This window comes from Delphinapterus leucas, chromosome 17, assembly GCF_059928025.1.
Source record: "Delphinapterus leucas isolate spDelLeu-1000000601 "Yukka" chromosome 17, BTC_Dleu_Yukka2, whole genome shotgun sequence".
Taxonomy (NCBI): Eukaryota; Metazoa; Chordata; class Mammalia; order Artiodactyla; family Monodontidae; genus Delphinapterus; species Delphinapterus leucas.
In genome coordinates this window covers 70,824,674-70,852,672 of record NC_143145.1, presented here as the reverse complement: position 1 = coordinate 70,852,672, position 27,999 = coordinate 70,824,674, and the positions used below count along the sequence as shown (strand labels likewise).

Here is a 27,999-nt window from a genome sequence, read left to right as displayed (position 1 = left end):
TTGTTCGTCTCGCTGCCTTGCGCCAGCACCTGCCCCGTGCCCGCGGATTCAGGGAGCTCCTCTCCCGCCTCGTGCCGCTCGCCTACCCAGAGAAGCAGGGTGGCCTGCGTGTTGGGGGCTTGGGTCCAGGACGTGAAGTACTTATCTTTGTAAGGAGTCCTTTTCTAATCCGCTGAGCGTTAACTACCCCAGTGTTAACTAACCCTCCCCATTAAAAAAAAAAGTCGAGTTACAGTGTACTTAAAAGGAAATGCACGGATCCCATGATCACTTGTATCCAGTTATGGCAATTATGTAACCGGCACCCCAGACCCCTTTTTCAAAACAAGTGAGAACTTGACACATGAGATGCCTGTGGTTCTACAATTTGGACGTGCATTTTTTTTTTAATATACAAAGATTAATTTTGTTTTTATTTACTAGCAATAAACATGGACATGCATTTTTAACATCCTTTTTTGTCAGGAATTCCTGAAGGAAGGACTCTTGCTATTTATACAGTATTTATTTTACAAATCATCAGTTTAATACTCCAGATTTCTTGAAAACACACCTGGATTATGTGTGACAGATTTCTTTGCCTGTGTCTCAAAGGTCTATTTCTTCCTGTGTTTCAAAAACCTTCATTGAAATAATCATGTAAATTATCCCCTTTGCAACGGGAAGGCAAGCAATAAGTCCTTTAAAAATTGCTTGGAATAACCATCAAAATTCCCTACATCAGGTATTTTCAGCTTACCAATATTTATTTATTTGTCTGCTATCTGTTAATAGCTCTTCAGGCAAGAAGCTATTTTCCCTTTCTAAAAATTCTCTGCTGGAAAGTCAGCAAACCTTTGAAAAGAGGGTGGAACTGATTACATGGGCAGCTCCATTCTCTTGTCCCTTAGCTTTTTTTTTTTTTTTTAAATTAAAATTTCCCTTGTGCCTTCCATCAAGATTTCATTGAATTCATTGTCAAGCTCTTCACTGGGTAGATGAAGAAATGGGCCCAACAAATAATTTAAAAGTTAAGTGACTAGGGTCATAGAAGGAGACATTAGACACTAGCAGAAGAGGAGGAACAGAGGGTAGGTAATGAACTTGTTTTAGACTAGTTTAAATTGAGGTGGTTGTGGGATATCCCCATAAAGAAATCTACAGACATATATGGGTTGGGCTCAGAAGAAAGATATAGGCTACAGAGAGAAAATTGAGTCTTTGTGAATATGTTTAGCAATGAGACTTGAAGTTTAAGTTCCTCCCCAACAAATAAGACCAATGATTTTTACATTCTGTTCAGTTACATTTACTGTTGTGGACGTGTGGGTGTGTGTTAAAATGAATAAGATAGTTAGCTTTCTAGAGGTGTATTACCAGGAAGGAGATGTATATGATCTTATTTTAAAACATATGTGGGTAAATCCTAGAGAAGTATAGCTGAAGTGATGGGATTGCAAGGAGGAGGGAGAGAATCAAATTGATTGGGAAGATCTCGGAAAACTTAGAGGGGGTGGGTTTTGAGCTGATTCTTAAAGACTGATAGGACTTCAGGAAGATGGAGGTAGAAGTAAATAGTAAATAACTTGAGCAAAGGCTTGGAAATAGAAGAACTGTAGTGTTTATTTTCGAAATAGAAACCAACAATCATATATTCTTGGGGCATAGGGTTTGAGAAGGTATATACAGTTTGAAAAAATAAGTAGGCTCTGTTAATGATAAATTCTTTATTAGAGTATTTCAGATTCAAGAATCTCTCTCTCCCTTTCAAACATGAATTGTCCACTTAGATATACTGTGAGGCAAGTTGTGTCTTCTTAAAACTTAATTGATAATACAGTAAAGGCTTGTAACCTAGTCAACCTGTAAAAGGAGCCATGTAATTCCTTCCCCCAATGTGATGGTTAAAAAGGAGTGTACTGTGGTCACAATGATACAGACTCTGTTATCACTGGATTAGAAAATCCCACATATGACTAACAGGTGATTTCAGTTTCATTTTAGTTTCGACGTTCAAGGTTTACGCATCCCTTAATTATGCTTATTTTCAGTGAAGAAGAAATGAAAGATTCCCAAGATGAAGATTCTCCAGAAGGGACTTTGAGTTAAAGAAGGCTTCTTATATGTAACAAGTAAGCCTGTATTTTACATGTTAAATTTGACTGATAAATGAAAGTCTGCTTGTTTGTATTTCTTTCAGGTATCTTCTTTATTGTGAAGAGATCATCTACAGTGGGCAAAGGTTATGTATTTTGGCTGGCAGCCAGGTAGCCACATAGCTGGGTTGACCTCTGAATGAAATTGTATTGAAACTGTCCTATTACGTCAGTAAGTGTCCTGAATTCTCTAACTGAAGTCAAATTTTGTAGGTGGCATTATTTCTGCTAAGGTGGTATTGGAACAGTGATCAAGTGTAGGGATAAAGATGAACTATCCTTCATGCAAGTTATACAACTATGTGGTTACTGAAGGAGCTGCAGGCCCTTTTTTATGAGAGCTGCTATGTTTATTATGTACTTTGCTGTGTAGTTTTCCTTCTAGTTGGCGTTATGTTCTGTTTCACTAAATTAGGAATTTAGAAGTTGCCAGATCAGATTAGTTTATTGAGTCTGATGTTCTGCCAGTAATGCAATTTCTAAGTTTCTTAGAAATTATTTTTTCCCATCTTGTAAATCTTGTCTCAAAATGGCTAGTGTTTTCCTTATACATGCCAGGTAAAGGAAGCTCTCTTTGTGGGGAGAGTGATTAAGAAATGCACACATGGAGGTCTACCTCGTTTTATTGCCCTTTGCTTTATTGTGCTTCTCAGATATTGTGGTTTTTACAAACTGGAGATTTTGGCAACCCTGCATTGAGCAAGTCGACCAGCACCATTTTTCCAACAGCATTTGCTCCCTTTGTGTCACTGTCACATTTTGGTAATTCCCGCAATATTTCAAACTTTTTCATTATTGTTATATTTGTTATATATTGTTATGGTGTTCTGTGATTAGTGATCTTTTACTCTTTTTTTAAAAAAAAATTTATTTATTTGGCTGCGCTGGGTCTTAGTTGCGGCACGTGGGATCTTTTAGTCGCGGCGTGCAAACTCTTAGTTGTGGCATGTGGGATCCAGTTTCCTGACCAGGGATCGAACCCAGGCCCCTGCATTGGGAGCATGGGGTTTCACCCACTGGACCACCAGGGAAGTCCCAGTGAACTTTTACTCTTGCAAAAAGATTTTGACTCGCTGAAGGCTCAGATCATGGTTAGCATTTTTTAGCAATAAAGTATTTTTAAATTAATGTATACACATTTTTTTAGACACAGTGCACACTTAATGCACAGCCTTTTAGACAGAATTGCACACTTAATAGACTACAGTATAGTGTAAACATAACTTTTATATGCAACCAAAAAATGTGTGTGACTCACTTATTGCGATATTTGCTATATTGTGGTGGTCTGGAATCAAACCCGCAGTATCTCCAAGGTGTGCCTGTATATTGAAATCAGTTTACTCATTAGAGATAACTCACCTAAATACCAACATCTCTAAGCCTCAGTTCCATGATCTGTAAAATGGGACCAATGATACCCTTCTTATAGAAATTTGTGAGAATTAAATAAAATAAAGTTTGTAAAACACTTCACACATAGAAAATACTCAGCAGTGGTAGCTACTATTCTTACTATCTATTCTTCTACTATATATGGCAATATTTTTTTTCCTAGATAGTAAAGCTTAGGAAAGTACATTTTTTTAAATGATGTTAAAACAGGACTTGGGTACACATTAAACACATCCAATATAACCATGTTAAGGCATCTGCCAATATTCTGTGGAATTTTGTTCCACATGCTCAAAATCTAGTACATTAGACTTCTGAACTCACTATTCCTTCCACCTGGCAATCTTTTTCATATGACAGCCACATGGCTAATTTCATTACTCAAATGCCACCTTCTTAGTGAGGCCTGCTCTGACCATTCTAATTAAAATTGCAACCTGTGGTGCACCTGCCTCTACTCCAACTCCTGATTTCCCTTAACATTGCTCTGTTCTTTCTATAGTGCTTATCACCTTCTAATATGATACCTAATTTACTTATTATTTTTATCGTTGATTGACTATCTTTCTCTGCTAGGATGTAAGTTCCATAATGGCAGGGATTTTTGTCTCTTTTGTCACATGATCTATCTCAAGAGCTTAAAATAGCACATGGTAGGTTTAAGTAAATATTCAATTAAACAGAACCTTTTGATTAAATCTCATCCTCCTAAGCTCCATGCTTATACTGGGCATGATGTCTTTCATTTTAAGATTAGAAACTTATTGCAGGGAAATTCGTGGCCTGCTAGATTGGAAATACTCAGATTTTAAAATTATTTTTCCATCCTGTTTGGCCACAACATTCTTGACAGGAAAAGTAGTGATAATGAGCTTTCGTTTTTTTCTGTAAGAAGAATGAAATATCTTTTAATATTATTCTGAAGACTTTTAAACAAAATACTTAAAAGTGCTAAAATGACAAGAACACTGTTAAGTATTAGGTTGTGTGTTCTTTTTAAGTAACACTTTCTCCTCCTAGTTTTTAAAGTAATAAATGTTCTTTATAGAACACAGGGTGTTAGTCTACTCAGGCTGCCTTAACAGAATACAACAGACTGGGTGGATTAAATGACAGAAATTAATTTTTCTCACAGTTCTGGAGACTGAAAGTCCAACATCGAGGTGCCAGCAAGATTGGTTTCTGGTGAGGCCTCTTTCTTTGGGTTGCAGATGGCTCCTTTCTTGCTGTGTCCTTTCTTATAAGGACACCAGTCCTATTGGATTAGGGACCCATTCTTGTGACTTCTTTCAACCTTATTACCTCCGTAAAGACCTATCTCTAGATACAGTCACATTGAGGGTTAGCACTTCAACATATGAGTTTTGGGGGGAAAGTATTCAGCCCATAAATATAGAAAAGAATGAAGAAGAAAAAAATCATCTATAATACCATTAATTCCCCAGATAAAATCACTGCTAACATGTTTTGTATTTCTCCAGTCATATTTCCTTTGCATTTTCAAAGCTTTGAGATTATAACATAGTATTTTTTCACTTAACATTCTTTAAAATGAAGTCAAAGATTGCAAATGCAGACGCTTACAGATGTCAGGCAGACAGGCAAGATAATAATGATAACTAACATTTATTAAGCCCTGACTATGCCAGGTACTTTTCTAGAGGTTTGTATGTATTATATATATTATCTTTCTTAACCTTCACAGTAACCCTCTGTGGTATATACCATTATTATCTCCATATTTCAGAGGAAGAAAATAAGACAAAGGGAGGTAAAGGAGCATATTTAAGGCCACACAGCTATTAGGTAGGTGAATTGGCATTGAGACCCAGCTGTTGAAATGACTGAAGTGTGGTGGCTGGCTACTGTGGTGAACTTGAGAGAGCCTATGCCATTGGAGGGTGCCCACTGCTGATGAAGGAATGATAGTCTACTGTAGCAGATCTTTGAGTTTTTCAGTAGCAGGGAAAATTCTAGATTTTTGTATGAAATGTTAGCAATTAATTAGGGACTTTCCTGGCGGTCCAGTGGTTAGGACTCTGCGATTCCACTGCAGGGGGCATGGTTTCGATCCCTGGCTGCACAGCATGGCCAAAAAAAAAAAAAAAGGACAGTTAAAGAAACCACTGTTGAGTCACACACATCTCATCTGCGGATTGCTTTTCAGCTTACGTTTATAAAATAGGGCTCACAATAGTAATATCTACCTCCTAAGTTTGATGTAAGAATTAAATGAGGACATTTTATGTACAGCATTTAGCTCAATGCCTGGCACATAGTGGTAAGTAAATGTTAGCTATTATTAGTAGAATAAATACTTTCTCCAGTCATCAAAATTCTTTATAAATATCATTTACTATTGTTTTTATTTTAAGAAATTATATAATACCTTAGTACATGTCTGTTGTAAAAAACTCAAACAATATGAAAGAATATTTAAAGGATTAAAATTGCATTTGCTTCCTACTCCCAACTCCTTTCTCCTCTCCATGTATAATTAGGAAGCATATATTGCAATATGCTATATTTATCCTTTTGGTACTTGCTTTTTTCACTTGATGTGTCTTTAGATCTTCCAAAGTAGGTTATACAAAGCTACTTCATTCTTTTTAAAGGTTGCATGGTGTATTCTTTAGTACGGATGTACCATAATTTATTGAATTAGGCTTCTCAGTTGTCATTTGGGTTGTTTTCAATTTTTTGCTATTTTAAAAAAGGTTCTGCAAAGAGCATATATCTTTCTGCACATTTCTAAGCATTTCCCTATGCTTGATTCTTAGATGGAATTGCTGTATCAAAGCATATTAAGAATTTTCGGGACTTCCCTGGTGGCGCAGTGGTTAAGAATCCGCCTGTCAATGCAGGGGATACGGGTTTGAGCCCTGGTCCAGGAAGATCCCACATGCCGCGGAGCAACTAAGCCCGTGTGTCACAACTACTGAGCCTGTGCCCTAGAGCCCGCGTGCCACAACTACTGAAGCCCATGTGCCTAGAGCCCGTGCTCCACAACAAGAGAAGCCACCGCAATGAGAAGCCCGTGCACTGCAACGGAGAGTAGCCCCCGCTCGCTGCAACTAGAGAAAGCCCGCGCGCAGCAATGAAGACCCAATGCAGCCAAAACTAACTAACTAAACAAATAAATTTAAAAAAATGCTTTAAAAAAAGCATATTAAGAATTTTCACAGCTACTGTACCTTTGTTAAATATATTTTTAGTAGCTTTGTAATCCATTTTATGACTCTACCATTATTTATTAATTCCTTTTGTTGACACTTTTAGATGATTTCCAGTTTTTTGCCACTATAAATGGTCCTGTGGTAAATGTCTTTGTGAGCAGGTTATGTGTTTTAAAAGGTAAGTAGTCTGAGAGGAAGTTGTCAACTATTAAGTATATCTCTGACACTTTACTTTCCCAAAGCTATATGTTATAAAAAGTATATTTAGTGGTAATATATTATTTTTAGAAAAAGTAGGACTTTGATAAAGTCATGGCCTAGGGTTTTTAATACTATACTCAAGATTTTTAGCATCTTTTATGATGTTTCATTTTAGGTGTTGGCAGCTGTAATGAAGAACACTGTGAGACAGAAGATTGAATAAAGCCTTGTAACAACTGGATTAGAGGTTTAGAAAAGAAAGTTAAAATTAGTCACTTTGGTTTTAGTGTTCCAATTTCATAATATTTATTCTTTCTTTTAAATAGATTTAGGGAGTAGAAATTAAAATTCAGTGCTACACGAAAGGATGCACTAATATTTGTTCTTTTTTTTTCTTTTTGTATGAGAGAAGGAGGCAGATAACCAAGAGATATAGTGATTCATAATGAAATATACTAAGTTAAATTTTATGATGTCTGTTCTTGGCATTATAATCTATGTAACTGATTTAATTGTGGATATCTGGGTGTCTGTCAGGTTTTTCTATGAGGGACAGTATGTTTTCGGTATTTTAACAGTGAGCTTTATGCTCTTTGGAACACTTGTGGTCCAGTGTTTTAGTTATTCTTGGTTCAAGGACGATTTAAAGGAATCAGGCCAAGAAAGTCAGCATTGTTTTCTTCTACTTCATTGCTTGCAAGGAGGAGTTTTTACAAGGTGAGCATATACTTTTGATCATTAACACTATTATTCTTTTTTCAGACAGAAGCTACCTTTCTGTATCTGGGTAGTCAAATGTACAAAGGTTCCCTATTTGCATGTAGCACAAGGGTTACTTGCTTCTCACTAGCAGAGCTTGTGTGAGTCATTGAACTCTCAGAATTTTCCAGGTTCATTAACATAATGTTTTAATTTACCTAATTAAGTTACTTTTTCTAATATGTTATTACTTTTTTATGAGAAGGAAAAGGACTCATTTCTATGTCTTGTGAATCTTTTCTCATCTATTTTATATTTTAAGACTGATTATGTAAATATAGCCTTTCACTTGCAACTCTGATAGAGCACTTAATTTTTTAAGTTAATTGTACCATTGATTTAATGAAGTGAAATTTTTACTGCAGTAACGCAGTAACCATGTGGTTAGCTTGGTACAGAATCATCCACAGAACTAAAAACAACCTTAAGAATCATGTTGTTTAAAGCCTGTTTTCTGGTTAAAGGAAATAGAATCTAAATAAGCCTTGAGAATTCTGTGATTCTCCATATACCTAATTTCATATGACCTTTTCTTCATTATCTTAAGAGATTTAATTCTGTTCAAAGCGATATATATATTAAAGGTAAAGAGAAGAATTAAAGACAGATATAAAATCATTGTTTTTCATAGTAAATTTTATCTGTATAAACAGTTGAATTGAAGCCTAGCTGTTATGGCAACATGGTAATTCAGCTTTTGAAAATGGACATTTACAATGTATAAAATTGCAGCTTATAGCTGTTGTCACTTTTTAATGTTATAATTGACCTTGCATGGTGTGAAATAAAAGTTTAAAGACTGGTGTAAAAAAAATAAAGACATATTAAGAGGATAACGTATTATTTTGCTACAGTTAGGTTTTGAAGTTGGGCCATTTTTTTTTTTTTTTTTTTTGCGGTACGTGGGCCTCTCACTGTTGTGGTCTTTCCCGTTGCGGAGCACAGGCACCGGACGCGCAGGCTCAGTGGCCATGGCTCACGGGCCCAGCCGCTCCGTGGCATGTGGGATCTTCCCGGACCAGGGCACAAACCCGTGCCCCCTGCATCGGCAGGCAGACTCTCAACCACTGCGCCACCAGGGAAGCCCTGAAGTTGGGCCATTTTAATAGCCATCTTTCCTGAGAAGGATTTTAGTGGCAGTAGAATTCTAGATGAGTAGTTATTTTCTCTCTGTATATTATATTCTCTCATCTTTTTGTTTCCATTGTCACTATTGAAGAGTTAAATGTCAGTCTTACTGTTGCTCTTTAAAAGTATTTTGTCTTCTTTTTTTCCCTCTGGCTGCTCTTATGATTTTTCTCTTTATCTTTGGGTTTCTAAAGTTTATGATATATCCAGGTATACATTTACTTTTATTTCTCCTGCTGGGGATTTGCTGGTTCTCTTGATACTATAGATTATTATCTTCCATGAATTCTGCACAATTCTCAGCCATTATCTTTTCTAACATTTTCTTTACCATATTTCTGTCTCTTTTCCTTCTGGGACTCCAAACAAATTTAAGGTAGACCTTCTTGCTGTATCTAACATGACTGTTACGTGTTAGATTGTTGATTTGAGATTTTCCTTGTTTTCTGAGGTAAGCTTGTATCACTATAAACTTACCTCATAGAACTGCTTTTGCTGTGTTCCACAGATCATTGTGTTTTCATGTTCATTTGTCTCCAGGTATTTTTTGTTCCTCTTTGATTTTGTCAGTGATCCATTGATTGTTTAGTAGCATATTGTTTTTGTTTTTTGCATTCTTTTCTCATAGTTGATTTCTAGTCTCATGCCATTGTGGTCAGAACAGATGCTTGGTATAATTTCAGTATTCTTAAATTTATTGAGACTTGTTTTGTGGCTTGTCATGTGATCTATCCTGGAGAATGTTCCATGTGCACTTGAAAAGAATGTATATCTTGCTGCTTTTGGATGGCATGTTCTATATATAATCTGTTAAGTCCATCAGGTTTAATGTCATTTAAGCCCAGTGTTTCCTTACTGATTTTCTGTCTGGATCTTATGTCTCTCCACCGATGTAAGTGGGTTGTTAAAGTCTCCTACTATTGTTGTGTTACTGTCAATTTCTCTGTTTATGTTTGTTAATATTTGCTTTATGTATTTAGGTGCTCCTATGTTGGGTACATATGTATACCCATATTGTTATATCTTCTTCTTTGATTGATCCCCTTATCATTATGTAAGTCCTTTTTTGCCTCTTGTTACAGTCTTTGTTTTAAAGTCTATCTTGTCTGATACAAGTATTGCTACCCCAGCTTTCTTATGATTTACATTTGCATGGAATACCTTTTCCTATACTCTCTCTTTCAGTCTGTATGTCTTTAGATCTGAAGTGAGTCTCGTGTAGGCAGCATATATACAGGTCTTGTTTTTGTGTCCTTTCAGCCAGTCTATGTCTTTTGACTGGAGCATTCAGTCCATTTACATTTAAAGTAATTATTGTTAGATATGTCTTATCGCCATTTTGTTAACTGTTTGGGGGTTGTTTTGTAGTTCTTTTTGGCTTCTTTCTTCTTCTTTTGCTCTCTTCCCTTGTGATTTGATGACTATCTTTAGTGTTATGTTTGGGTTTCTTTCTCTTCTTTTGTGTGTATATCTATTATAGATATTTGGTTAGTTATTACCATGAGGTTCATGTATAACAATCTGATCATTATACTGATAAGTGATTATTTTAAGGTGATGATGGTTTAAGTTCAAGCACTTTCTAACAACCGTGCATTTTTGCTTCCTACCACCCATGTTTACTGTTTTGACATCATATTTTACATCTTTCTGTTTTGTGTATCCCTTAACTACTTATTGTGAATATAGATGATTTTACTACTTTTATCTTTTAACCTTCCTACTAGCTTTATGAGTGGTTGATCTACTACCTTTACTGTATATTTGCCTTTACCAATGAGATTTTTCCTTTCATAATTTTCATATTTCTAGTTGTGGTCTCTTTTCCTTAGAGAAGTTCCTTTAACGTTTCTTGTAAAGCTGGTTTAGTGGTTCTGAACTCTTTTAGCTTTTGCTTGTCTGTAAAACTTTATATTTCTCCTTCAAATCTGAATGATATCCTTGCTGGGTAGAGTATGCTTGCTTGTAGGTTTTTTCCTTTCATCACTTTGGCTGTATGGCGCCACTCCCTCTGGTCTGCAAAATTTCTGTGGAAAAGTCAGCTGATAGTCTTATGGGAGTTCCCTTGTACATACAGAGATTCTTCATTCTTACTGATTTCTTTGCTTAGTAGTTAGGGATGTGGGGACAAGTAGGTAGCCATTTGGAAAAAAATATGTGAATTATAACTGGACCTTCACACAAAGTTCAGGGTTAGCCTGTGCTCTAACATGGCACGTGATCTTGAAAAGAGTTTAGCCTGTTCTGTGATAAAGGTGAAATCTTTAGAAGTATATTGATAGAAACATAGAGATGAGTACAGTATTGGGAGAGTTTTAAAATGTTGTAGTTTATGTCTTCAGCTTCTCAGTCTTTGATATGACAGAACATGTGCTCTAACTCCTCCTAACCAGAAGACAATCTGAAAGGATAAACTGGCAGAGTTTTGTTTCTGGAGCAGCACTAGGCACCCCACCCCTCCCCAACCCCCAACACTAAATCCCAAACCACAAGGACAAGAAAATAGTTTTTTCCCCTGTTTGCCATTCAAGTGGACAGACCACAGATTGTAGAAATTGACCAGAATGGAAGTAAGAGGAAGCAATGGCCAGTATATGCAGCATAAGAACAGTAACGGTTTTGATTCACTTTAGAGTTGGGATAATTTCAGATTGCATGTTATGGACCATACATCTAGGTAAAATACCAGACACCAGGATAAATTTCAAATGAATCAAATATTTAATGTAAAAATACTTATATTATAAGAAAACATGGGAAAATTCCTTTATAGCCTTGAAATGGGGAAAGCCTTTCTAACCATAACTTAAAATCCCTAAGCTATAAAAATTATAGATTTGATAATAAAAAATGCATGCTAATTAAAAAAAGCAAAAATCTCCCAAACAAACAAAAGCAAAGCAAAAAGGAAAACAGCTTTAACAGGAGAAAATATTTGCAATTTTGAATAGAAAAAGGACTAGTCTTTTAGTATTTAAAGAGCTTCTGAAGTCAAAAAGAAAAAGGTCATCCACCCAATTGAAACATGGGAAAACAGTGAGGATAGTTCAGAGAAGAGGAAATGCAAATGGCTCTTAAGTTGTCTGAAGGATGCTAAGCCTTGTTCATAATTTTAAAATTGCCGATTAAAACTTCGCTGAGATATTCTTCACCTACCAGACTTGCAAAAATCCAAATGATAATACGCTCTCTTGGTAAGGCATGGGAAAACAGGTATTCTCATACTTTGTTGATGGGAGTATGGATTGGTTATGGGAGTATGGATTGCCCACCATCCCTGTGGAGGGCAGTTTGACCATATTTCAAATACACATACCTTTAGGCCAGAGGTTCCTCTTCTGGGAATTTATCGTACTTGCAGACATGTAAAATGACATATGCACAGCTTTTCAATTGTAGTATTCTTTGTAACAGCAAAATATTAGAAACAATTGAAATGTCTGTTGGTAGAGTTTATGGTATACCTATGCAATGGCACACTACATAGCTATTACAAAGAATGATAAAGTAGTTTATGTACTGAAATGGAAAGATCTCCAATATGTACTTTTAAGTGAAAAGACAAGGTGCAGACAGCAGGTATGATATGCTACAGTCTGTGTAAAACAAAGTGGTGAAAAGGCATATATACTTACGCTTGCTTGTATATGCATAAAGAAACTCTAGAAGGGTACACATGAAAGTAGTAACCGTGAATTCTCATGGTCATAGGGGAGGGTGAAAACTGGGTAGTTAGGTCATAGGAGTGGCATGGAGTTTTTTCAGCGAATAACTTTTTTAAAAATGTTTGAATTATTTGAATATTTTGCCTATTCAAACAAAAAAAGAAGAAAAGGAAAAATTGAATTAGGTTTGCTATTAGTGATAAACAGATTCTTGATAAACAGACACTTCCCTCTTTTTGTTTTTCTTTTTCTTTGTATTTTCTTAGTGCAGGAAGTGGCAGAATACTGAGATGAATAGTGAGAAATGAGCAAAAATTAAAACATAATTAATTTAAAACATAAGTTCATAAAAATGGGAAAATTATCCAAGGGTCTGTCTAAACTAAGTATGGAAAAACCTGAGATTTACTGAACTACAGATTCACTTCCCTACAGAATAGATAAATTGAGTTTGTGTTGGTAGATGAAAGACAAGGAATGTCAGCATGAATTATTTATTAGGTGTAAGTGCCTGTTGCTACTAAGTATGTTCTCACTGCTCAGGGGTCTGTGGAGTAGAACATTTCATTTTCCAGAATATAAATTAGATGACACTTCTGTATTTCCATTTTATGTACTATTTGTGATAAAACCTTTCTCCTTGCCAAAGGAGACTTTTCCTTTGATGGGTATATGAAAGGCATTTGTATTATTTAAAATATGGAAGTTATTGTTGCTCTTTTAAAATAACTGGTAAAAAAAGTTCAAATCGTGTGAAAGAAAGTACAATGGAGATGAGTCTCCTTCCTTCCGCAGGTCCCTGGGCCCTTCTTTATGGAGTTTCTTAAATGGGCATTAAATAGTTGAACATTTTTTCTTACCTATTCTTCTATTTAAAATGCTTTAGAGAGAGGTCATCTGGTAATGTTCAAATTTCCTAGGGTGCAATATTTATGAAACTTGAGGATCTGGGCCCTTTACTTAAATCTCTAAATATTTGAGGATTTTCCGAGGTATCTTATTGTTGTTGATTTCTCATTAAATGTTGTTTTGATCAGACAACATAATTAGTGTGATTGTAGCCTTTTTACATTTATTGACTTGTTTTATGGCCCAACATATAGTCTAACTTGGTGAATATTCCATGTGCATTTGAAAAGAATTTGTAAATTGCTCTTGTTGAGTGTAGTGTTCTATAAATGTATAAATTAGGGCAATATGTATCAACATATTATTAAGCATATTATTATTAAACATATTATTAAACATATTATTAAAATCTGCTATATTCTTACTGATTTTTTTCTTTTGGCCTCTACCTTTTCTTTCAATTACTGAGAGATGAGTGTTAAAACACTCTAATATTGTGGACTTATCTTTTTCTCCTTGCACTTTGACAATTTTTGCTTCGTGTATCTTCAAATGCTATTATCAGGTACATTCAGATGTCTTCTTGAAAAATTGATTCTTATATCATTATGACATGACTCTTTATCTCTGTTAATACTCCTTGATTTGAAATCTATTTTGTCTGGGATACTAATATAGCCATACTAACTATTTTTTTGTGATTTCCTTTCAAACTATTTGTGTCTTTTTTGTTTTTTAATTTTATTTTATTATTTATTTTTGGCTGCGTTGGGTCTTCGTTGCTGCGCGCAGGCTTTCTCTAGTTGCGGTAAGTGGGGGCTACTCTTTGTTGCAGTGCGCGGGCTCCTCATTGCTGTGGCTTGTCTTTGTTGTGGAGCATGGGCTCTAGGTGCGTGAGCTTCAGTAGTTGTGGCACGTGGGCTCAGTAGTTGCAGCTCGCAGGCTCTAAAGTGTAGTCTCAGTAGTTGTGGCACATGGGCTTAGTTGCTCCACGGCATGTGGGATCTTCCCCTACCAGGCCTTGAATCCGTGGCCCTTGCATTGTCAGGCAGGTTCTTAACTACTGTGCCACCAGGGAAGTCCCTCAAACTATCCGTGTCTTTATGTTTAAAGAGAGTCTCTTCCAAATCATATAGAGTTGAATCTTGATTTTTTTATCCAGTTTGACAATCTTTTATTGAAACTTTTAATCCATTTACATTTCATATATTACTGTAATTATTGATATAGTTGTCTTCTGGGCCTACATATTGTTTTGTTTTTATTTTTTCTGTTTGGGTTCGTTGAGCTTTATGTTGTTTTTGATCAAATTTGGAAAATATTTTTCGCCAGTATGTTGTCAAGTTTTTTTTTTTTCCTGCCCCATTCTCTCTCTCTGTTTCTTTTGGAACTTCAATTACACCTTTGTTATTGAGGTTGTGTTAATTTTTTTCACTAATTTTTTCTCTCTGTGTTTTGTTTGCTAATTTCAATATCTGGGTCATATGTGGCTATGTTCCTATTAACTGATATGTTTCTATTAACTGATTATGCTCTTTAGCGTAAGTTACATTTTCCTCTAAATTTGCATATCACTTAATTTTTTATTGTGTAGTGGACATTGTGATTGATACCTTGTAGAGACTCTGGTTTCTGTTATCTTCCGTTGAAGAGAAAGCATAGTTAGATTATTGGCAAATTACCTTGACATGATACAGAGGCTTGCTTTAGGCTTTGCTAGGGAAGGTCTATTTTGCTTTTGTTCTTAGTCCTAGGGGAAGTCTTACAGACCTGAAGTATGGTCTTTACTCCTAACGTATCACCCTTTTGGCGTTTCAGTGGGATGCTTGAAGTATTTACCAAGCCCCTCCAGTTTGGTGGAACTTAAACTCCAAACTCTTCCCTGTGGTAGACAGCTGCCAAAATCTCTGCTCATTCTTGCCATTTTTCCTCAGTTCCTTGGAGCCTCACCCTAGATATACATAGTAAGGGGTTGGCCAAGGATTTAAGGAGGGTATATGCAGATTTGGGAGGTTTTTTACTCTGTGGCTCCCTCTTTTCTAGGATCCCTCTTAATTTCTAACCACTCTGGCAGATTCAACCTTAGTTCTCTCACTCTTTGAGCCAGTAATAATTCGACTTTCTGCTTGAGCTGTATCTACTTTTTGCCATTTGGACTGTGGGATGCTGGTAGAGGAAAAGCCAGATAAATGCATCTCATGCAGTGTGGTTCCCTTCTTTCAAGGGTTAAGTGCCCTCATCCTTCTTTCTACTTTTGGTTGCTCTTTAGTGCCTTGTTTTCTTTAATATTTTGTCTGTAATTTATCATTGTCATCAGTAGGAAGGTGAGCTTGATACAAGGGAATCTCTCATCACTGGAAGCTGTTTCCTCTTTATCTCAAATAAAAGAATACATTGTGATAAAATATGCTAAGAAAGCTCCTTCTGTTTCTTTTTCTTTGGCCTCTTCATCATTTCTCCCATAAAACTGAAACAATATCCTATTGATTAAAAAATTATATTCATACTCCCCTTCTCATGAAATTATCCTCAGATAAGCAGAACTTTGTATAGGTTTGCTATTAATTGCTACAAAATTGGAAAATATTCCTCTCTAAAGTCACTGGAAATATTAATGTGCACATCTGTAAACAGCTCCATCTTTTTTTGTTGTTGTTGTTGTTGTTTGTTTAACAGGCCCTGATATACCACTTAACATGTGCCAGTTACTGGTCTAAACATTTTACATGTATTAACTCCTTTAATCCTCATATCAACCCAATGAGGTAGATATGATGATTACCCCCTTTTACAGATGAGGAAACTGAGGCATCACTAGGAAGTGATGGAGCAAGGATTTGAATCCAAGCGTCCTGGCTTTTTTAGAGTCTGTACACTTAATCACTGTACTCTACTGGCTTTCTCACTCTATGTGTCTGTACTGATTTTGTTCTAGGCATGTACTTGTTAATATTTGTGAATTTTTCAAGTTTTTCAATTAGCAGTATCTATCCTCCTGCTTTAAAAGGATAGATACCTTTAAGAACATACTGTATTACATATCAGTCTTACATAATATACATACAGGAACTCCCTATTGTGCCAGATACCCAGAAAAGGCTCAAACATAAATTCACTTACAAATCTCACCTATAAATCCTAGACAGTGTTAATCATTTTTTTTCCTATACTTTTACAACATAGTATTTACATTTCTGTTGAGTGGTTATTTCTTCTGCCTTGTATTGCAGCTAGCAGTTTATAGGCTTGACCTTCCTATTAGGTTGTAAGGTCATTGAAAGTGGAGGTCATGTCTTCATCATTTTTGTAGACATTCTACCCTGGCATCTAGTCCGCATTGAATATAATGGACCATGTTATTCTAAAACTGTGATGGTAAAAATATATTTTTATTTGCTAGGTGAAGAATCTTTGCATACCCATATATGTATACATCTTGTTTAAAATGAGAATATCTTATATTTGTGTTTTACTTTCAACTTTCCAAAGTCCTTTCATATCTACTGTCTCTTTATCTTTATGGAAAGATTGTCATGAGCTCTCATTTATTCATTCATTCAGTAAATATTTTCTTAGAGCGGCTATGTACCAGTACTATTTTAGTTTCTCAGGATATAGCAGTGAACAAAACAAAGTCCCGGCTTTCATGCAGATTTCATTCTTGTGAGAAGGTACAGATAAGCAAAAATGTGTCAAGTGATGATAAAGAAAAATGATGTAGGATAAAGAGATAGAATGCGATGCATGGTGTGATCTGGAAAGACCTCTGTGAGGAACTGGTATTTGAATAGAGACCTGAATGAAGTTAAGGAGTAAACTTGCAAAATCTCTGGGGTTTAGGAGAGTTCCAGGAAGAGGGAGTAGCAAAGACAAAGGCCCTTAACTTGGGAAAAACAGTAAGAAAGGTACACTGAAATTGTGGGAAAATTAGAGGGAAAGGCAGATTATGGAGGGCTTTGTAAGATGGGGTAAAGACTTTGTGTTTTAGTCTAAGTATGATGGAAATCATTGGAACATTTCGAGTGGAGGGATAACATCTAAATTATGGTTAACAGGTTCAATCTAGATGCTGTGTAGAGAATAGGATGTATAGGAAGCAGGAGTAGAATCAGAGAGACCAATTATGAGGTTATCAAAGTAATCCAGGCCAGAGATGTTGGCTGCTGAAACTAGGATGGAGGCAGTGGAAGTGATAAGATGTGTTTAGATCTGGATATATTTGAAGTTAGAGCTAAGAACCAACAGAACCTGCTGAGGAAGTTTTATAGGGTATGAGAAAAAGAAAGAAGTTGGAAATTATTCCCACATTTTTGGTCTGAGCAACATGGTGCATGTTAGTGCCATTTACTGAAATGGGAAACATTGACAGAAGGAGCAAGTTGAAACAGGATATATATCACTGCCCTCATTTTATATATGGGGAAACTGAGGTGTAGATAAAGAGTTTTGATAAGCTTTGGGCTAGAATCCTGGTTGTCTTATTGCTAGCCTCAGATATTTTTGAAATAAGTGTTTCAGTTATTTTTGTTATTAATTTTACTTGGATGATGATAAGTCATGTTCATTTAAAAATTCTTTGTAAAGGAGAGCCTGAGCAAGGATGTTTTAGGAGTCTTTGAAATTTTATGTTTTCCAGGGTGGTAATGGTCACAGAGCCTAGCACCTTGTAGATTATGGAGTACAGCTGACCCTTGAACAACATGGGTTTGAGCTGTGTGGGTCCACTTATATGCAGATTTTTTTCAGTAGTAAAGACTACAGTACTACACGATCTGAGGTTGGTTGAATCCACGGATGTGGAACTGAGGATACAAAGGGCCAGCTATCAATTATGTGTGGATTTTTTGACTGCACAGAGGGTTGGCATCCCTAACTCCACGTGTTCAAGGGTCAACAGTAATTATTTGCTAGATTAAACTGAAAGAAGATTGAATCTCATCTTCAACCTTGACATTATCATAAGGGCATGTATTTGTCTTTTAGTTAAGATAAATTGCATGAAGTGGAAATTGCAGTTTGTCTTTCAGAAAATAGTGGTTAAGACTAGGAATGATAAGATATAGGTTTGGACTTTAGGTCTGCCCCTTCCTCTCTGCGTAACTTTCAGCAAATCACTCTACTGTTCTCAGCCTAACTTTTCCTGTCTGTGATTTGGGAATAATACCTACTCATCTCTCATAATAACTGTGAAGACGAGAGAAGCCCATGTATGCTTAACAGTGCTAGCACACACTGGCACATCAGACATGCAATAAAAATTGTGGAGGCTTAAACCTCAATAAAGCTACAATGAAATATTTACATAGTTGAGAGAAATTTGTGGTAGAGAAAGTTTGTGGGAAAATTCTATTCTTAAACACATGTTGCTTTTTTCCCAAAATTATTATGTAAATTAACACACATGTTATAAAGAATCTATTACTGAAGATAAATATTCATGTTTACTTTACAGGTATTGGTTTGCCTTGAAAAAGGGTTATCATGTGGCTTTCAAGTACACCAGCAAAACGGATAACTTCGTGGAAGAACACATCGATCCTCATAAAGAAGTTATAGATAGGGTGACAGATTTGAGCATGCTCAGGCTATTTGAGACCTACCTGGAAGGCTGCCCACAACTTGCTCTTCAGCTCTACATCCTTCTGGAACATGGTCAAGAAAATTTCACTCAGTGTAGGTCTTTCTTAATAGCCTGTGTTAGATGGATGCCACTGATGTTTTATGTCAACTGTGTAACTCTTTGGCAGGTTTTAGAATTATTTTTATTGTTTTTCTTTTTAGAATTATGTGTTTTCTTTGAAAAAGAAGTACATGGTTCAAAGGTACTTTGAGGTATATAAAGGTATACTGTCTCCCTCCCCCTTCTTCCTTTCCCTTCCTTTGCCCAGAAAACAAACTATTTTTTTTGAACATTTTATTTATTTTTATTTTTTTAACAGATCTTTATTGGAGTATAATTGCTTCACAATACTGTGTTAGTTTCTGTTGCACAACAAAGTGAATCAGCCATATGTATACACATGTCCCCATATCCCCTCCCTCTTGAGCCTCCCTCCCATCCTCCCTATCCCACCCCCTGTAGGTCATCGCAAAGCACCGAGCCGATCTCCCTGTGCTATGCTGCTGCTTCCCACCAGCCAACTATTTTACATTCAGTAGTAAAACAAACTATTATTGTCAGCTTTCTGATGATTCTTTCAGAAAAAAAAATGTAAAAGCCTATCTTTCTCTTTCCTTCTCTCTCTCTCTCTCTTTTTTTTATAGAAATGGTAGCATAAAAGCCACCTTTGTTTTTTGCACTTAACATATCTTGGAGATCTAAACATATCAGTACAGAAAAAGCGCCCTCATTTATTTTTCTTATCAGCATAGTATTACAAATTATGGATGTATCATGAATTATTTAAGAGGCTCCCTCTTTATGTTAATTTAGGTGGTTTCTAATATTTTACTGTTGCAAAAAAGCTGCAGTGAATAGTCTTATGCATGCATTCTTTTGCATGTGTGAAGTTTAGCCATAGGGTAAATTCCAGAATCGCAATCATTGGGTGAAAGTGCAAGTGCTACAAAACTAATGAAAGTTTTGCAAATCGGTTGATATGTTGCTCTTTTATAGCAGATTTCCTCATTAGGGTTAAATGTACATTTTTAAAGGACAATTTGGTATTTCCATTAAGAAAATCTTTTAATAGGTGTTTAATTTGAGATGTTAAAAGAACTATTTATTTGCTAAAAATAGTCCCAGTTTTCATTAGTGACTAGGATTCCATGCAGACTTGGATTCACCTCAGAGTAACAGATTGTCCTCTCCCCTGGAGTTCCCTCTATGCTAGACTCACCTGTGAGAACACTTCATTTCCCCAAACAGTCTTCTTGGTCCCAGTTTCCCACAAACCTCTAGATTGTAGCCCCTTCTAATATTTTTACCTTTACTTTGATTGTTAGTGCACCACTGAAATGAACCTACTGTGTATGAGACCTCTTTTTCCTTGTGATGCAAAGAATTTGTGGGTTGGGATTTATTAGTCCCTGAAGCTAAAGTTCAGCATATAGAGTTTACAACCTGTATTATGGTAGATCTACTGATGTTAACTGTGGCTGCTTCTGTGTGGTGGGATTGTGAATGATTTTATCTATTTCATCTTCCTTATACTTTTCTGAATTTCCAAATTTTCTACAGTAACCATGTATTGTTTTGATAATCAGGAAGAATAATTCAAAATGTAAAAAAAAAATCAGTTTATATATAGAACTACTTCAGAAGACTGAACAAATACTTTTATCTTTGTTCCTTCTGAAATCATGCTAAAGAGGAGAGTAACAAGTAAAAACAGTATAAACCCATAAGGACAAAGAGAATGCAGAGCAGAATAGCAGATTAGAAATGTCAACAAATATTTAGGAGATGGAAAGCAGTTAGAAAACTTGGGTTATTCAAATCAGTTCCACCACCACTAAAAGGCTAGATTATTTGAATCAACTCTCCCCCTGAAATTATCTAAAACAATTGGTTAAGTATTTTCAAAAGTCTTCATAAAAGCTTAAAACAATCTGATACAACAGGCAAAAATATGCATGAAAGTGGGAATGCAGCAGGGTTGAGTAGGACTGTGAAGGCTTTATACCCTGAGGGTTTTTACTGAACCTTATAAACAAGCAGATTCAGTTTTGATGGCTTCCCAGGGTGTGGAGGACTGGAGACAAAACTCAGGGTCTTCACAAGGGAGGGACATCTGGTAGAAAATCCTAATCCGTAAAACTGGCACTCCAAAAGTCACCCTCCTCAGGGTAAAAGTGAAGTTACCTACCTCTAAATGAAACTTGACTGCATAAACAGAAATAATACTATGTGGCTAAGAAAAAGATAGAATGAAGACAAGCAGTAGCATGAAAGTCAGGTGGAAGATGGATGGAGTTAAACTGTTTTAAATTCCTTGTATAGTTCAGGAGAAAGGTAAAGCAAAAGTGGATCTGCGTGTAAAACAAAAACAATTAGACCCTATTTTTGAAAAGAAGAATGTAATATTAGGAAAACAGAATTATGTTAGTGTGCTTGGGCTGCCGTAACAGAATACTATAGACTGGGCAGCTTAACCAACAGAAATATATTTTCTTACAGTTCTGGAGACTAGAAATCCAAAATCAAGGTGCCAGTAGGGTTGGTTTCTGGTGAGGACTCTCTTTGGGTTGCAGATGGCCACCTTCTTGCTGTGTCCTCACATGTCTTTCCTCTGTGTATGGAGAGAAAGAGAGATCTCTGGTATCTCTTTCTATTCTTACAAGGATACCGGTCCTATTAGATTTGGGCCCCACCTTTATGAACTTGCTTAACCTTAATTATCTCCCTAAAGGCCCTATCTCAAAGTATAGTCACATTGGGGGTTAGGGCTTTAACATATGAATTTTGGAAGAACACAGTTCAATTCATAAAAGACATGAAAGTAAGCATTTTTTAAAAAAGAAAATAAAGAACAGTAAATTACAGGGATAAGAAAGCTGACCAATACCACAAATTTCACAAGAGAAAGAAAAGTAATATATTTTTATGATTTTAATACTCTTTTATCTAATTCTTTTGGCTGTGTACTCTGATTGGGTTTTGATTTGATAATGATTTTATGATATAATTTCCACAGAGAGAAAAGAAAAATTCAATCTTTTTTTCTAGCATAGTTAATAGAAATTAGTTTTTTGTTTATTTTTAATTTAGAGAAGTTTCAACTTCACAAAGTATTCATAATATTATAAGTATATTTTTTGATTGTTGTCACATTTGGGGACAACTCTACCAATGTCTTCAATAATGTGGTATAAGATCAGAGTATATCAAGATTTTTTTTGATGAAGTAACTAATTTTAAATACTGTTTGAATTGACAACACTTGTTTATTGTCAATGTGTCCTTTAGTGAATAGTGGGAGTCTTTTGTTTTCTTTACTGGTGTCAGTAATGTCAAATCAGAAGAAATTAATAAGAATCTGTATAGATGTGATTGGGCAAGGTCATTTCATATCGGGAGAAACGCATAAGCAAAGGCGTGGTTTGGCAAAGACAAGGAATTCCTTTTGGATAGAGTATAATGTACAGATTAGATTAGCAAAATGAGGAGAAAAAATATTGGAAACAGGTAGGTAAGTGGGAAATGGGAAATAATGTCAAACTAATAGTGCCAGCTGGATGAGGATAGACCATCATGCCTTAATATTAAGGAATCAAAGGCCTGTTGACAGCAAGATAGTGAAGTGTTAAGATCAGGCAAACTACTTGAGAATCCTAGATCTGTTACTTACTAATCATAATTATTCAAGCAAATCTTGTAAACATATCCCCCTAAGCCTAAACTATTCTCAACTCAATTTCCCTTTAGCCAGATCCCCAAAATGACCACAGCTTGCTTCAATGCACCTAGGGAAAATGGGAGAGAGGAAAAGTAAGAGACAGGGAATTTTAGCAACTGCAATGAAAATACCTTATTTTTCCAACTTTTATAAAATATATATGACAAAGTGAACACATGGCCAGGGCTTTGCCAGGCTTGGAAGGAGTCTGGGCAAGTGTAGGTCCCTGAAATTTAAGCTTCACTACCTTCATGATAAATCTACCTGTGAGGTAAAAATACTGATTAACTTTAAACTTTGATATGTTTAATATGCATGTTGTGATTTCTAGGGAAGCCATCAAAGAATAAAAACAGCATATCTCCGAAGGATGTGGGTTACTAGATTGAAAGGTTGGTAAAAACGGCCCATACCAAGTCCATCATTATAACATTTCAGAGACGCAAAGATGAAGATAAGATTCTAGAAGATTTGAGAGAAAATAAAGATCATTTAAGGATAGGGAAATTGAATGGCTTTGAAATTCTTAACCATAACACTTGAGATTAGAATTTAATAGATCAATGACTTCAAAGTTTCAATGGAAAACATTTTTAAACTTTGAATTCTATTTCTGTTGAAACTGTGTATCAAACATGAGGGTAGAATAAAGACATTTTGAGACATACATGGTCTCAAAAGTTTAGCTTAGGTACAACTTTTCTCAGGAATGTCTGGAGAATGCTTGATCAAACCGTGAGAACGAAGCAAGAAGGAAATATTGGAACAGGAAACAGGAAGTCAGCACTGAAGAGAGGTGAAGGGAAGTTCTGGGAAGACAGGAAGCAAACCTTGACAGCAGCCACCTTTAAGCAGAAGGATCATATTATTAAAAAACAAAAAACAAACAAAAAAACCCTAATAGATGTATATAGGGGAGTTTAATTAATTAATTTGAAGAATTTGCTGAGAAATACTGATAAGAGTCATGAAAAACTAAGCAAAGTAAGTAACAATGAAAAGTTTTAAAAGAAAGGAAATATGATCAGAATGTAGTACTTGGCTGAGCAGTCAAAGAGGCTGTACTTATGTAGTCATAATAGGGTAAACACTGAATATTGATTTTACCAAAAATAGTGATGTTAGTCTTTTGGGTAGAAGGAGGGAGAGGAAAATGGAAGGAGGGTGTGTATATATGTGTGCATGTGCAAAAATTTCCCCTTCCCACGTAGGAAATTAATAATCAGAGTCTAAAGTAGATAAATTAAGAAATAACACAGTATGTGTTTCATTTAGAAATATGGCAATACATGTCAGAAGTAAAGGTAGAAGAGTTGATAGTAATTTTTTCTGAGAGTCATGGCTAAGAGGTGAGAAGGGGTAGAGCAGTCTACTGCTATTTTCTTATAAGTTCTTTAGCACTTACCAACTTTCAAAAACAATGTATATGTACTGGTTTGGTAGAAATTAAAACCAACTATAAAAAAGATATCACAGGGAAATTTAAGGGAAAGTGATGTTTTAATTCAAATATTTTTGAATTAAAGAAGAAAGAAAAGAAACCCAACTAATTTTGCAGTTCAGAGTGGTATATGCTAAAACCAGGAGAGTTGACAAAGACATTTATAATCGTCTTCACTAGAGGATCTATCTTAAGTCTGCCTTCCTATCCTAATATATAGCCCTCCAGTGAGGCTAAATGGGAATGATGAGCATTCTCTATTTTACTCCAAATTATTTCCTTCTAATTCTCTAATATCTTTGCTTTCAGTTTTATAAGTCCCCAGCTTTGAGTTCACATCCTTCTACTCTACCATCTTGAGCTAATCTCAGTCTCCAGCTTTGAGAGTGGGGCTAATGACATGCCTTTCCAAAGTAGTAATGAACTTACTTTTCTGTTATTTGTTGGGGAAAAAATGGGATAAAGGTGCCAAGCCTACAGAAATTTGTAAGTTTTAGATCGTGTTTGTTCATTTGATCCATCATCTTAAAGATATGGGAAATTGAGCTGTTGATACCTCATACTTACATTAAATTTTCTGTTTAACCTCTCTCCCTTCCTTTCTTCCTGCCCTCTTCTCTCTCATGATGTCATTTCCTAGTGAATTAGGTATATGCCCAAGGTCAAAGCCAAAAAGACTGGAAAAGCTAGGACTATAACTGTAGTCTCTTAGAGAACTTCCAGAGTATGCAGTTTCCATTGTACCAGTTGCTCAATAAAATTTGTCCAGTGAATTTATTCACAATCTTATAAAGCAGTCTGATGTAGTGGTTAAGCACACCAACTTTGGAATCAGGCAAATTTCAGTTCAAATCTCATCTCTCTGAAACTTGGTGGCTGTGTGACTTGGGTCAAGAAATGTATATATATTCTCTAAGCATTAATTCCCTCATATGTAATACAGGAATATTAATATCTATTTCAAAGGATTAAATGAGATCAGTATATAAAGTACCTGATGTGTTTATGGGTGTGTATATACAGATGAAGCATGTATGGCATATAGTAATTTAATATTGCTATTATTATTCCTATAACTATATCTTAAAAAAATTTTTGTTTTGTAGATGCAGCCATCATGGTCTCTTGCTGTGCTATTTCTTGGTCGACTGTTGATTATCAAGTAGCTTTAAGAAAATCCTTACCTGATAAAAACCTCCTTAATGGACCCTGTCCTAAACTCGTATATCTCTTTTACAAGTTGTTTACATTATTATCTTGGATGTTGAGTGTTGTGCTTCTTTTATTCTTAAATGTTAAGATTGCTTTATTCCTGTTGTTATTTCTTTGGTTTTTAGGTATATTGTGGGCATTTAAAGAACAAACTGATTTTTGTGCTTCCATAAGTATGGAATTCATATACAGGATTGTTGTTGGATTCATTCTTGTCTTTACATTTTTTAATATTAAGGGACAGAATACCAAATGTCCAATGTCTTGTTATTATATTGTAAGGGTATTGGCCACATTGGGGATATTGATTGTGTTCTGGTCTTACCCACTCTCTGTTTTTAATTCAGACTATTTTATACCTGTCAGCATCACTATAGCTCTTACTCTTCTCCTTGGAATTATTTTTCTTATTGTTTATTACGGGACTTTACACCCAAACAGAAGTGAAGAAACAAAACTGGATGAAGTTGATGGAAAACCAGTTCAAAGAGATTGTAGAATGAAGTATTTCCTAATGGAATAAGGTATTCACTTAAGAGATATGTTTTCTTATTTTTTGTTTCATTGGTTAGTAAAGAAAAAGTTTGTGTATATGTGTGTTATGTCTTATTTTTGCCTTCTCTAATTTGAGGGCAGTTCTAGTACATTAATTATGAATGTTAGAGGGTATAATAATGTTCTTATTATCTAAGTTAATTTCTCACTTGGTTTTGAAGATCTTGGGTACTTAGATATATTTGCCTATGGCCTGGTAGAGTTGCCATCTTGAGCCTGAACTGAAAGAAATGGTCTCATTCCCATAATTAGAAGGCTGGAATTGAACTTCCCTCCAACTTTTCCCTCATTGTTTCTGAACTAAAACTGATGTACTCGTAGTGGGGAAATAAAAGGAAGAGAAGAGCAGGATACTCATTCTTCTTTCCTCTATTTTCTTGATTCAGTGAATATATTTTGAGTTGGGGACAGATTGAGTAGAGGAAAAGGGAAAGGAGGGAAGAGGAAGAAAAAACAGAAAATTGACCGTTTTAACCCATCTTAACCATTTTTTTTTTTTTTTTTTTTTTTTGCGGTACGCGTGCCTCCCACTGCCGCGGCCCGTTTGGCTGCGGAGCACAGGCTCCAGATGCGCAGGCTCAGCGGCCCTGGCTCACGGGCTCAGCCGCTCACGGGCTCAGCCGCTCCGCGGCACGTGGGATCCTCCCAGACCGGGGCACGAACCCATGTCCCCTGCATCGGCAGGCGGACTCTCAACCACTGCGCCACCAGGGAAGCCCTCCTTCTTTTTAAAGGATGGATAATATTCCATTGTATATATATATGCCACATTTTCTTTATTTATCCATCATTGGGTTGCTTCCACCTCTTGGCTTTTGTGAATAATGCTATAATGAACACGGATTTGCAAATGTTTCTCCAACAACCTGCATTCAACTCTTCGGGATATATAGCCAGAAGTGGGATTGGTGGATCATATGGTTTTCCTATTTTTAATCCTTTGAGGAATCTCCATACCGTTTTAGTATAATGTCTGCACCATTTTACAGTCCCACTAACAGTGCACAAAGATGACAATTTCTCCACATCCTCACCATCACTTATTTTCTGTTGCTGTTTTTTGTTTTTGTGGCGATAGTGGCTATCCTAATGGGTATGAAGTGATACCTCATTGTAGTTTTGAATTGCATTTCTCTAATTATTAGTGATATTGAGCAACTTTTCATATACCTGTTAGCCATTTGTGTATCTTCCTTGGGGAAATGTCTATATTTGATAAGGGGTTAATATCCAGAATATAGAAATAACTGCAACTCAACAACAAAACACCCAAAAACTTGACTAAAAAATGGGGAAACCACTTGAAGTAACCAAATCATATTTAAATAGTTTTCTGTATTATTCCTTCTAGTAAGAACTAAATTTTGGTCCTAGGAGTAATACGTAAACCAGTTGTGTTAGGTTGAACTCCTGGAAATAATGACACATTTTCCATCGAATTATCCTTTCTTTTTCAGTTCTTTACCCTTTCTTTTCCTTGGGTCAGCTCTTAATGAGTGAGTCCCCAAACAATAGCCTTCTCTATCACCAAGATAAAAAAATGTCCATTTCTATATTTAGTCTTGTAACTTAATATAAAATTGCTGTATAGCTTTTGGGAAGAAGGGTTCAACTACCAAAGCTATTAGAAAATAATAAGTATGTTAAGCATTAACTCTGTGCCTAGCATTCTGTTAGGTACTGTTGTGGATACAAAACAAATGTAGAATAGAGTTATGTTCCTTGAGAAGGTTACGTACTGAGCATTTATAGAAACTGACTTTCTGAATGTTTACTGTTTTCAATTTTGATTTTACACTAAATGAAACAAATAAATACTGAATAACAGAAGTGGTTATATTTATATACCTACATAGAGTGTCAGATGTCCCCTGCACTACTCTTTGAGAAAGTTAGGCAATGTGGAAGAACCATTTATTCTTGCAGGAGTTAGAGAATCTAGAGTTTACTTTGGGCACATGATCTTGGTATGTGTGAATCGCACTTACTGTATTTCTCCCTCTCTCTGCATGTTTTATTGTGTATGTATACATGTATATTTGAGACAGTAAAAATGGGAAAAGTTAGGCTCATTTAGCAGCACTTGAGTCAGAACCTCTGAGTCATAAAAGACCAAGAGACTTTGAGTCATAAAATGAAAGTGCT

At 35.7% G+C, this 27,999-nt stretch overlaps 1 protein-coding gene across 1 annotated transcript; it reads left to right on the top strand.

Annotated features, from left to right (window-relative positions):
• Positions 1 to 990: 990 nt before the first annotated feature.
• XKR9 (XK related 9) lies at positions 991 to 27,709 on the top strand. Its single transcript, XM_022595239.2, has 4 exons — positions 991 to 2,111; positions 7,083 to 7,624; positions 18,761 to 18,981; positions 25,194 to 27,709. The coding sequence occupies exons 2-4, from the start codon at positions 7,353 to 7,355 to the stop codon at positions 25,820 to 25,822; spliced, it is 1,122 nt and encodes a 373-aa protein (XP_022450947.1). The 5' UTR covers positions 991 to 2,111; positions 7,083 to 7,352; the 3' UTR covers positions 25,823 to 27,709.
• The last annotated feature ends 290 nt before the right edge of the window (positions 27,710 to 27,999 follow it).